This window comes from Falco rusticolus, chromosome Z (assembly GCF_015220075.1).
Source record: "Falco rusticolus isolate bFalRus1 chromosome Z, bFalRus1.pri, whole genome shotgun sequence".
In the NCBI taxonomy this organism is placed as follows: Eukaryota; Metazoa; Chordata; class Aves; order Falconiformes; family Falconidae; genus Falco; species Falco rusticolus.
The window spans coordinates 48506651-48519560 of NC_051210.1; the positions used below are offsets into that span (position 1 = coordinate 48506651).

General features: G+C 39.0%; 1 protein-coding gene across 1 annotated transcript in view; it reads right to left on the reverse strand.

Annotated features, from left to right (window-relative positions):
* ADAMTSL1 (ADAMTS like 1) overlaps positions 1 to 12910 on the reverse strand; it is a 170129-nt gene that overhangs the window by 42516 nt on the left and 114703 nt on the right. Inside the window, exons 16-17 of the mRNA XM_037372631.1 lie at positions 7660 to 7870; positions 1087 to 1266 (exon numbers count right to left, since the gene is read on the reverse strand). Of these exons, the coding sequence (XP_037228528.1) occupies positions 1087 to 1266; positions 7660 to 7870 (391 nt within the window). The remainder of the gene's footprint in view (positions 1 to 1086; positions 1267 to 7659; positions 7871 to 12910) is intronic.

The following is a 12910-nucleotide window of genomic DNA, read 5'->3' on the forward strand; positions in this document are numbered from 1 at the left end:
CTGTAAGCCATGTGTAGTAACTACCAGGCTGAGGTAACTCACTGGTATCTGAAACACTCATCCATATATTATTTGTAATAGATCTGCAACAGTAAAGTTCAAAGATTATGTTTAGGCCAGATTTTAGCCAGATTTTATACAGGATGTATCTGCGAAGTGCAACTCAATGTGGTCTCCTCTTGGCTATGAACAGGAGTTTTTCCAGCCAGCAGACACAGACATGTAGAAACCAAGTGCAAAGACAAACATTGTACTGTAGTACTTTGTACACCTACAGGGTGCAGGTGGGACAGCTCCATGAGATGACTGGTGTTTCTTTCACAAATAAGATGATTTCCACCTCCTTCCATGAAAGCGAACTGGGAGAGTGGTGGCAAAGATTGCAAGATGCGGAATGATTTTCATGCTTACTGACATTAAAAGGTCAAATTCTATTTTCAGTTATACTCTCATAAATATAAAGGGAATTTTTCTTAAGCCATATGGGGTCAGAAAAGGAATCTGGGGAAGTGCAAAATACTTCAGTAGAGTGAGTTTGGTTTTGCCATCCCTAAATTGAAGGAAGGAAGCAGCTAGCTAACATTGCAAGAGCAGTGTCCTAGAAAGAAAGAAGCTTGGTGTCTGTAGTGATGTGCCTATCAGAGGCTGCTGGAATCCCTTCTCTTCTCTGCATCATAAGGAAAGAATGGAGTGGCCTCAAGAGGAAAACACTATTGACATCAGAACAGCCAGGATTTGGAAAATAAAAGCATTTAGTCTGGGGGAGTAAAGATTACTCTTCATTGATGCGTTGGATGAACATAAGCACAGGCATGGACAGAGGCAGGGTTTTATTTGGGCTTTTTTTTTTTTTTTTTTATTAATTGTTTGGCAGGATGGCTAAACCACATCTCTAAAGGCAATCTCCAAAGAGGAACATTGAGCTAGTGATCACATGGCCTACCAGGATGATAAGAACAGAATACAGGACAAAACTGGGCATGACATACTTTGTGCTGTCTGAGCTCATTTGGCTCCTCTGTCACAAGTGACCAAGGAACTTCATCACCCAGAACAGCACAATACTCATGCATACAACTAGCATACCTGTGTCCAGTCAGAGAGAAGCCACTCACTGGGACAATCCTCATTTTTGCAGGCTTGTTGGGTAACTGGCTTTGGTGTGGAGCAGAACGTTTCTGGCAGCTCTAACAAGCTTCCATCTGCCAGGCGCTGCTTACAAAGTGTATCTCTCTTTTGGATACCACTGCCACATGTCTGTGAACACTGTGGGAGATGAGAGTCAGCCACCTTACATCACACTTGCACCATGACAACTTGCAGCAAAAATTACTTGTAAATTTGGGTGGAAGTCAACACTCAGTTTGGGCCAAAAAGAAAATACAAAATACATAATACATTTTCAGATACATCAAACCAAAATTTTTTTTAAAATGAAAAAAATATTTTGGAATGTGGAAGCAGCTTATTTTTCTAATATTTAGAAAAAATACTTCAGCATTTTTGAAATGTTTTGTTTTCAGGCATTAGTACAAAAGACACAGAACAGTGGGTCAGAATTGCAGTATGGAGGTAGAAAAGTCATCCTTTCCTGTAACCACCAACTGGAAAATGAGGCACTTGCATGTGATGTGGAGGATCTATATCTAATGCCTCTGCCTGAGCTCTGACTGTGCTTCTGACAGTGCCTGAGTGAGTGGAAAAGTCTTCTCTAGTACTAGACCTTCATTTCCAGGATTTGATCATGCATACTGGATAACAGTAGCTATGAATGACATAGATAGCCTGAACTAATTATTCAAATTTAGCTTGCTAAAAAAATGTTTGTATTAGCAAGAAAAACAAATGGAATTTTGAGAGTGTGATAAATAACTTTTGTTTTATCATTTTGCTTTTTCTTCCTTTTGTAATTTTCTCATTTCTTGTTTGTGACCTGCATGATATCTATTGCTAAGACAGCTCAAAACTTAACCATCCAGTCCAGAATTCCTGTCCTTGAAGATCTCTGGCATTACGATATTTCTTTGATTTTTAATTCACAGAAAAGGTGTATATCAACTGCAATCTGCTCTTAGTCTCAGTAATTGGTTTATAAGGTTAATATAATAAACCATTAAATACCTATGCAGCCTTTTTATATTTATGGCTGTCATGACAGCAGTGTGTATGTACTCTTTCCAAAAGGTAAGGAGGAAGGTTGAGTCACAGTAAACTGCAATGACTCATACCCAGAGGATCCATCTCGCCTCTTTTTAATGTAAATATCCCTCTCTGTATCCATTTTCTACCCAAGCAGGGCAGGAAATTTTAAACAAGCAGATTTAATAGCTTTCCTGAATCTTTTTTTTTTAAACTTGTTGCTCAGCCCTTTTTCCGGAGGATCTTTTTCCTGAGGCTGGCAACAGGCTCCCAGTTCTTCTGCTCAATCCAGCCAGCTCAGCTCCTTTTCTTCCTTCTCCTAGCAAAGAAGGAGGGGGAGCTTGTACTACAGTGGCATGACCAGGAGTTACTTATAGCTTGCAACTTGGGAATTATGTCTGAGAAGCAGAAAACCATATGAAGAAGTATTAAAACTTAAACTCCAGCAGTTAAAAAGGGACAGTTTTAGAGAATCTTGCATTTGTGAAAGGCCCTTCTGTCTTGCATAGAAAAGGCTGCATAAACTTTACTGCCAATCTGATTATTTAGGATACACATTTTCCCTGAAAGACAGAAAGGAAGTGTAGAAAGATGTGCTTATATTTGGTTTGGTTTGTTCTTCAATGAGTAAAAATAACTTTTGTCCTACTTAGAATGCTAGAAAATCTTAAAGGCTTCCAAAAAATGAAAAAAGTAAAACAATACTTTAGTTTTCAACAAAAGAAAACATTTATCAACCTTTCATTTGAGGACAATTCATTACTGAGGAGAGAGTAAATCAAGAAAAATGTGATTAAAAGTATTATTTCAAGATTGCCTAAGGACTGTCACCATATAGCAGAGCCAAAATTGGTTAGGCACTGTATAAATACAAAAAAAAGCATGTTCCTTCTGTCAGTCAGTCAAATCCCAGGATGTCTCCCTGCCCTTCCATCACTACCAATATGACAAAACAGATCTTTTCTTACTTTTTGACCTTCAGTCACTTACATAGCTTTGTTCTGTGAAGAATAACATGCTACTCAACACCAAACTCTATTGCTAAGTGCCAGAGAGAGCCAAATACAGTAATGAGGTTCCTCCTTGTCTGCAGGAATGCTCTTCTAAGGTAGTCATGGATTATTGCACTGTGCTTGTACCTTTATTTCACCTCTGGAGCTTTCACTACTGTAGGGTATTTGCTGATTTTTCTCTAGTAGAAGCTTCCAGCCATGAAGTTTTTCCAGGAAAAGGGGTAATCAATGACAGCAACATCTGCTTGTATTTACAAGCAATGTGAAACAGCAGGTTTTTGAGGATCCTCATTTGGGTGTATCCCATCTGAGTAACATGCTTTCTATCTCTGCAATTGAGAAAAATCTCACAGCACCATAACAACAGAGAAAGATGCTTGGGGTGGTTTCACTTCACCCACTCAAGTAGGTTAAGTGTGGCTCTTGGAACTATGTCTCTCGATATTCCTGCTCCACACAGCTTCTGAGCAGAGCCAAACCCAGCCTCCCTGACGTTATTTTACAGGGGATGTGGTACTTTTCCAGGGTACCAGCTTCCAGAGTGGCATCTCCCCACATTGCTGCCTGATTATGCCTAGTTCAACAATTACCTTAAGCAAACATGAGGCAAGGCTGACACCAAATAAGAAGCTATAACCCAATTCTGCCAGCGCCAGGCATTCCTGATTTTGTGCTGCCTTGTCCCATATACTGGCATAAGCATTTATGTGGCTGTATAGTAAACCAGAGTGGAAAATTAATCTAGGCTAAAGCTAATTATATTTCTGGCTAGCTTCAGCCAGGACCACTGTGTGATTGCACGGCGCTTCTGGAGGTATGAGGGAGTGGGTGCTATAAGAGCAAGAAAGAGATCCCCAAAGCAGCTGTTCTCTCCTTTGGTAGAAGTGCTGGCGTATGTCATCCTAAATTGCTGGTGGAACCGTGGCCTTTGGCTCTCTTACAGCAGACACTGCTTTAGTATCTGTTCTGCTTGTACAACAATCTGTAAGCAATAATTAACACAAAGAATTGATGGTCACTGTTGAAAGCAGAGAGGCAAAGCAGATCATCTCTCTACCTCAGCTCATGCCTATGAGCATCTACACACATGCATACAATGCACAGGAGTCAGGCAAAACCACAATTTCCATTGTTTGGGGGGTAGGGAATCTGGTCTTTTCTCCAACTTGTGGAAAAAGGTAGCTGTTAATGAAAAAATAAAGGGCTAGGCAACTGTCACTCAGCACCATAACTGTTACCATTTTGGGGCAGTAGCTGGATGTTTGAAAGGATGTAATTTTATGTCAGTCCTGCTTACAGGAACAGTTGAGGAAGGGGTTATCCTACCCCTCAGCTGTCCCAGGTGGCTTAATTTTGTACTGTCCTTTGCTCAGGGTGGTGGGACTACAGCACTACAAGAATTCTCAACTATGACTCTACAGTAACATAAAGCATCTGCAAAAGGAGTAAACATTTTTCTTTCAGCAGGTCTTTCAGTTGCTTTCTAAGGCCTGACATTGAAGATTTAGAAAGGACTTCTTTCAATATGGAGAAAAAATAGCTAAGAAAATATCTGAAAATATTATCAGTCTTCCCATGCTGACTCTGTTGTCAAGCCATCGTTCTAATTATCTTTGGAGCAAGGATAGCACTGAGCAGCTAAAAGAGAATTCTGGGACTGAGACTATGGCACTTATTCAGTAATAAAATAAAGGAGGATGAAGATTTACTAATGGATGTCTCTCTCCCATTTAAGGTCTGCAGAGGAGTTATTTATAGGGCCTTGTAAAAATGAAAGCTCACATTCATTTTCTTCCAGAAACCCACTATGGAAAACAAGACAAACACCCTAATGGATTTAACTAAGAAACAGAACTATTTAAAAATAAACAGTCTTGAATTTGTAAAGTCATATTTAAAAAAATACTTGGAATGTTACAACACTGATAATTATCATGTGTTTATCTGCCAGGAACACTGGGGCTTCTAACGGCATTTGATTCAGACAACCCTTGCTTAACAAGCATAAAAGGCTTTAAAAAAGAAAACATTGCTCATTACAGTTTAAATCTTTTGTTTGTTTACTTGAAACTATTGTGAGAGAATGTTCTGAAAGGCTCAACCAACTCCACTGATTAGACCAAAGAAATGGCTTCAAACCAGGCTGCGAGAAGAGCAGTTACCCTCTAGTGTCAGTGAAGTTTTAAAAGGACCTTCTGCACGGTGAGGAAGGTAGCTTTGCATATGTGAGGAATCCTCTCAGGGACTCAGGGAGATGGGAGGTGTTGTGGGTTCCCTTAATGCAAGGAAACATATCACCCTGCAGGTTTTCTTCTGCTGGAGGGCTCCATGGCAACTCTTTTGCATGGCTGGAGCTCACCTCCAGAAGTCTCAGCTACTCACACCCTGGCCAGATAGCCTTTTCCCTGACACATGCCAGGAGCCAACAGCTGTAATAATCCCTAAGTGCAATGCACTGGCCTGACAGTGTAGGTTTTCACATGGAGGTCATCCATGGGAAACTTGTGAGACTAGGCTGTGAGGACTGGCTTTCCTACAGGGTGGAAATAACTGCACAGAAGTTGCTGGTGCAAAGATGGAAGACACATGCCTTTGAAAAATGAGAGAATGAAAATCTGTTGTGATAGATTAGGTTTTTATTTTTTTTTCTTGCACTATACCCATCTAAACAAAGGCAGAAGACAGTAGGTAGAGAAGCACATTTTTTTGTGCTGTTTTCTCCTAGTGAAAGATAAGCACAGGAAATATTCAGTGCCTGTGTAGTGAGGAGCTACATACACAGCTGGTCAGCCTGCAAAGCCCACGCAAGTAAAAGCAGAAGAGCTATAACACGACCTTTGTTAAGCTGTAGCAATGAATTGCAGCACAAGTTCTCTCTCTCCACACAGCTCAGAAAAGGCAGCAGCTAACACAAAAGATGTGAACTGAGTGGTTTGGTTTAATTCACGATTAATATGCTTGGTCAAGCCTTTATATTTAATTGAGCTCCATCCTCTGTAAGATCTGCTACACCTTTCAGAAATACAACATATCTGAGAGCTCCTGAGCAGATACAAAAATAGCTAAAAAATTACTTTAGATGGGCAGAAATACGTGTGTTTTTACTGTTGAGGAAGATGCTCAAAACTTGAAAAAAACTCTGGAAACTGCTGAAGCAGAAACTATTTTGGTACCATTCTAGCCAATGGTCATTGTTAGCAGAAAGCCGATTTTTCACCATGCTGTAATGAACACCTCTTTCAAGTGTTCAAATAACCTTACAGAAAATTGCTTTCTGTGAGGACTGTGGCTAACTATAGGATTTTAACAAGCATAGGCATTCCTTCTAGCATATCCTAACTTTGAAATGCTTGACTTTATTATGTTATGTGCTAGTAGAATACTATTTGCTATTTACAAATATAGGATTTATGTATGACTATAGCCTAGAAATATTCAAAATGCAACTGAGCACATACAGTAGGCAAATACAAGCATGAATTATCACTCAATTGTTTCAAACATAAGATTAATGCCATAGCCTAGTTACCTAGCTTTGACAGAACATCAGGCTGGCATAAATTTTTGTTACTGGGCTGGCAGCCTAAACTCAGAGCTCTCCCATGAAGTACAGATTCACGGGCTAATCAGCTTCATTAAGTGAGTATATTAGCATCTCCCTGGCTGTTAAGTAACAAGCAGATTTGATAGATGAAGAATGTGTAGCAATATGTAAGCACCAGGCCAAATGCTCATAGTTTTCTCATAGGATGGAATGAATCCTTGCATCCAGCAGACATGAATGCCTCCTGCTTGCACCTCCATCACACAGCAAAATCTTCCTTTATTCTTGATAACAGGGCAGGATCCTTTCTTTCTGTGCAGTATTATATCCAACAGAATCATCTTCAAGTCTTTTGAATTGCACAAGTGTTTTCCTTTGCAACCAGATGGCAGCAAATAAACTAATTTCAGGTTGCTTTCCAAAGATGGAAAGTCTTGTACAGATCCATTGTGCAAACAGCAATTTTCAGCATTAGTGTAACAAAGCATCCATCTCTAAAAGGGAAGTGCTTAATTCCCATTTGTGACTCCAAAGAATGAAGAGTGTTTCTTGTCCTAAACTACATTATTACTTGACAATATATAGAATACTAAACATGCTTTAGAGATTCTCTCCTCCTTGGTCCTTATAGCTTTGTATTTCTAGAAATCTTGACATTGTTGACCCAAATTCCCTCACTGCAGCTGACCATCATATTCCACATATTTTTTCTGGCATCTATAGCCAGCTGCTAAGAGTTTCCAGTTACTTTGCATTAGAAGTAGCCACAGTCACTATTTACATATGAAAACACTGATGCATTTTTTTAAAGAGCAAAAAGACACACTTTTCCAGGTTTTTTAATGGCTCATTAAAATGATTAATGATCCTCTTGGTGGGCTAAGGCAAAGTGATGCTTTGATAATGCATGCAAAGACTACTACTTCTAGGAGTCATAAAATAAGATTACACATATGTCCTTACCTCTTGCCATTCTGTAGGATACCAGGAGGGTGGGCAGTCAAAGCGATTACAGGCTTGCACGAGGGATGGCTTAGGTTTATAGCACAATTCATCTGCCAAAATCACGGTCTCGTTAGTCTCTCTTGATAGTAGATGAGAACAGAAGACATCTCGTGTCTGCAATCCAACCCCACAGGTAAGACTGCAGGTGCTCCATTTCCCAATCTCCCATCTGTGAAGGGGTCAGGAGAGAAAACCTTAAGCACAGAATAAAGTCACCTTAATTTTTCTCTTTTTATAATATCAGATAGAATAAAGAAGCAGTAAATGAAAGGGAATTCTCTGATCACCATCACCCTTCTTGTAGCTGCAGGATGAGGCTAAGAAGAATATTTATTGTTCCTCTGCATTTTTGGTTCTTGTCAAAAACTCTTGGGCTTCAAGGCTTTGAGACTCCTGCAATATCACAGTAACAGTTTTGTGTCCTAAATTAAGTTTTTGGTGTGCAGGAGCCTGGCTAATGCATTTCAAGATAGAATGGGCTTAATTAGCTGTTTTTATTAATGTCACTAACAAAAAAAGAGGGCAGATATTAACAAAGTCCATCAAAGGAATCACTGAGCAGATGTTTCTTCCAGAAGATCCAGTTGTGGTGTTCCTGGCAGACTCTTCCTTGTTGTGGAGGTAGGGAGTGCTAAGGCCCTGAGAGATGCAATAGGAGAGCAGGGGGATCCTCTTTAAACTCTGGGTCACTGAGCCAGACCTTCTCTGCATTAGCTATGTAAATCCTGCACCAACAGGATTGTTGAAGACTGAATATCAGTGTCCATCACATTAAAGCCAGATTTCTGCTGTTTGACCTGTACCAAATACAAACCCTAATTCTCTCAGCCATACACAGAAGGTGGCATAAAATATTGGTCTTCCACTCTTGTACTCTACTAGAAGGCACCTCAGAGATATGCAGAAGTGAGTACACAAAAAAGTTCTATATTAAAAATGAGAATATATTTGCCTTCTCATCAACTTTACGCAAAACACTACACTGACATGGACAGACTCCCACATGTAAAATGAAGGTATGAGAGTCAGATACAGTCACTTTTTCTAACCGTGATGAATGGCTTCTTTTCCTGCATGAAGTCATTGAAACCAGTTGCTGGGGTAGTAAATTAAACATTCAGGACAAGGAAGGCTCAGGCAATCTTCCTTGAAGAAAGCAAAGCCAGGCAGAAACTAAAGAGACTGATTATGAAGAAACAGATCCTCAGGCTCCAAGCAGGATGGAGGCAGACAGCAACGAAGGGAAGTTATGAAACCTGTCAGCAGCATGAAACAGAATTTGTGGAAGCAGAGGAAAAACACTCAGCAAGTCTGAGACCAGCAGTCAATGGAAACTGCTCAGCACATGTAAAATGCAACTTGTTAGTAAACACATTATGGAAATAATCATTCAAGGTTGTGCCATCATAAAGTCACAGAACAATTTTATTTCCTCTATATATTTTATAAAGTTGTTTTGAGCATTTATTCCCTCCTTCTTGGTAACACAAATCAAATTGGAACACTTAGTAGGCAAGAAATATTTTTTCCTCCCTAGATGATAATGCTGATGGAGCAAAATTCTGTGCTCCATCTGCTGGTGACATTCTCTGATTTTATAACAGGACAGGATATGTCCTGAGCATTATGGTAAACACCAATGGCACTACAGTTTGCTTTTAGACAACTTTGGCTTTTAGACACTTGGGTTTGCTAGTAGCAATGAAAAAAATCTGCTTAACCCTTTCTAACAATTAACACATCTTGCATACTTAGAAGTTGCCATGGTCACTTTCCAGGCCATAATACACTGAAGACCACTAAAGCCTGATATGTGTACCAGGAGCTATTTAGCAGTGGAGTAGGAGTGACATCTGGCAGCCAGTTAGGCTAATCTGGAGTATGTTCTCCATATGAATAGTACTGGGGGAGAGGTCTTCCCAGATTTTCCCATAAAACTGTCAGTCAGAATTAACATGGATATCAGCTACCCTTCAGTTTTGGCACAATCTAAACCAAGATATTTGAGTAAACATTGCTGAAAAGAAGGCATTTTCTTATTCCAGAAGCTATTTTGATACATGGTTAGTTGCCAGAGTTTCTTTTATTCAAGTGGTGGGAATAGCTATTGCCTCCAGCAGCTCACTGCTTGTTATTTGTGTAAGTGCACAATGTTTCTGTTGGCAGTTCACATCTCAGTGGCTAGGAGGCCACATAAGCTCTTTGGACATATTGGTTTCTACAGAAGAGGGTGGCTGTTTCTTCTTCCAGAAAGAAATGCTCTGTTTCAGTAAAAAGAAGTTTGTTTGTTTGTTTTTTTTTCTCCAGTGTTTGAAATTTCTGTTGCAGGTTGCATCTGTTGCCCTACCATAACATCGGGTCGTTCACAATTCTTTCCAGCTGCTTTAAACAGCAGATTCCTTAGAGGTGCTCAGGAAATATGAGGTCAAATTCTCTCTTACTCTTGTACTTTCATAGTCCCCAGTGACTTTTATGGCTTTCACAGATACAAAGTAAAGAACATAGAGTGACGCAGAGACATGCAAAGTGGAGTAGGACTGCTCAGGTAACCAAACCCACAGATTATATATATATGATCAGCAGAATTACAAAGCCCTAAAAACACAGAGAAGATCAGTGTTAATCTTACAGAATAGAATCACAGGGCTGCAGAATTATTATGTAAGAGCTAAAGTTCCTTGCAATGCTTTGAAGTAATATTCTACTAAATTTACAATTTAGTTTTTAAACTGCTTGTACTGTTGGAGATAATTTTTTCTAAAAATAGTGCTTTTCTGTCATAACACAGTTTTACCCTTACTGTAGAATTTCATGTGATGCTTGCTGAAATAATCCTCGTCTTACTTCATGTGTCCTTATCTGTGCTCTGTCTCTTTCCTTTTGGGTGTTTTGGCCATACTGCACTGACTCTTCCAAAGTACATGACATACAAAAAAGAATAATCCCACCATGTCCTGCATGCAGCTGACAACACCAGAATTAAAATTCAAGTAGGAAATAATCCTATACTTAAAAAGGTGAATATGGTAGTTACAGGATCAAGCTATGGAAACCTTGTGCAAATAAAGCAGTCAACCTTGTGAGCTGATCATGGCTATAAAGACTTTGGTAAAAATCTGCATACTTGCCAGTTACCAGTTAGGTACTTTGTGTATTGCTTCCCAGAGGCTGGTGAAGAGATTGCATGGTTTTGGCCTGAAACATTCTTTTTATCCCTCCTTCTTCCTCCTTCACTAGTGCCCAATGCTACACTAACATGTAGCAACAGAGAAACAATGTGGGTTTTTTAGCCTTCTTAATGGTAGGACTTTGGCATGTCTGTGCCCCTAAACCCTTGGATTGTCCTAACTCCGGGTCTATCAGTTCTTCTGTTGTCTGTCTCCATCCCCATCTCCTGAATACCTAAGTAGTGGTTATGTATTTAAGCAAAAACTAGACTTTTAAAATATTTCAACTACTATGCTTCTTAAAAAAAAACAGAATTCAAAAGGTTTGCATCCTCTGCAGAGGCTGATGTACATACAATACATTGAATATTTGAAATGAGTGAAGGAGAACTACATTAATACCAAACTGTGAAGACATTTAGAGATGGGTATCAGACATGAATGTAACAGGAAAAAGGCAATTCATAGGGCTGGATGTGTTGAAATGGGTATGTATCTATTAGTGAATCATGTATTAGAATACACACATAGGCACATCTTTCAAATGAACATAAATAAAACCAGGTTTCCACTGGAAATGTATTATGAGCAGAGTATGGTCTCAAAATACAGCTTTATTTCAAGTATCATAATGAATTCAAAATATAAAACTGATCACAGAAATTTTTCCCTTTCCAAATGAAAAATCCCCTGCTTCCAGCAGACTGTTGTGATGTCTTAGTAGTTTTTTTTAGGTTGTTGAAGTATAGGGAGACATATAATGCATGTGAAGATATGCAAACTAAGTAGTGAACCTGATCTGACTCCTTAAGGCAGTGGTTTTCCTTTTGATTTTCTTATACACAATGCTAAGGGTGTGGTCTAGAAACTGGACATAAACTCATGAAAAGCCTAACCAACAACAGCACCACATTTCTTGAATTTCCAGGAACTATAAACTAACAAAGTGAATTAGTAATGGGAAGATTTTATGAATCAGAAAACACCAGTTAGGAAATCTAACACCCAGTTCATATTATGAATCAAAGTAATAATCGGTAACATACTATTAATTTTACAAATTAAAATTCTAATTTCTAAATGGCCAGTGAGAATCTGTAATTTTCTGGTACATTCTCATTAAATAAATTTGGCTTCATTAAGCAGTGCTTACACATATGGTTAACTTCAGGTAAACAAGCAGTTTCCACAATTAGTCATAGTCAGTATATTTTAAAATGTGACTATTTGCAGCTTCCTTGCATAAAAGAGAACAATTGTGAAGCTCCAGTTGCCAAAAAAAGGCCCAATAATCTGAAAATCTTGATTTCTATCACAGCACAATTATTCTGCATCATTAATATAGGTCTATAAACATTAGAGATGCTCTCAAAAAACAGCTTAACCATGTTATTTCTAATAAGGGAAATTATCTTGATGAAAATCTTGCCTGCGAACCCTAAATTAAACTCTATCATGTTTTACTTTAGTGATTTTCAAGTTCAGTGAGGGTCCATATATTCAACTAGAATATAGCCTGCACATTTATAATCAAGTTGTCTAAAAGGAAAAGAAAAAAAGCTTCTATCACATGAGTATGAACTTCTAATTAGTTATAGACATTTAATTTTAATCAGAAATGAACTTTCCTTCTTTCTTGTGACAGAACAAAAATTATATGTGTCATATTGTGGTCCAGCACTTCAGGTGATGAACTGAAGGATCAAGCGAGCAGGACCTCGTTCCTGAACTCCAGAGGTGACTGAGACCAGAACTCTGAAACATGGGCTAGTCTGTGGTTATGTGAATATACCCTCTGAGTCCAATGGGAAGACTCAGATGCTGGGCTGAATAATACTCTTCTTCCACGTATGTTTTAACATCTCGTTTGCAAAATTGTAACAATACTTTTTTTCCCCTTGAGCTTCATCCATGTTCTCTGCTTAGGTTGTGGTCCTACAGCAGGGATGATCTCTTACTCTGTCTTTATGTGCTGCCTAGCACAATGGGGCTCTCAGCCTGACAGGAGCCTCTAGGCATCAGTGTGTTACAAATAAAAACAG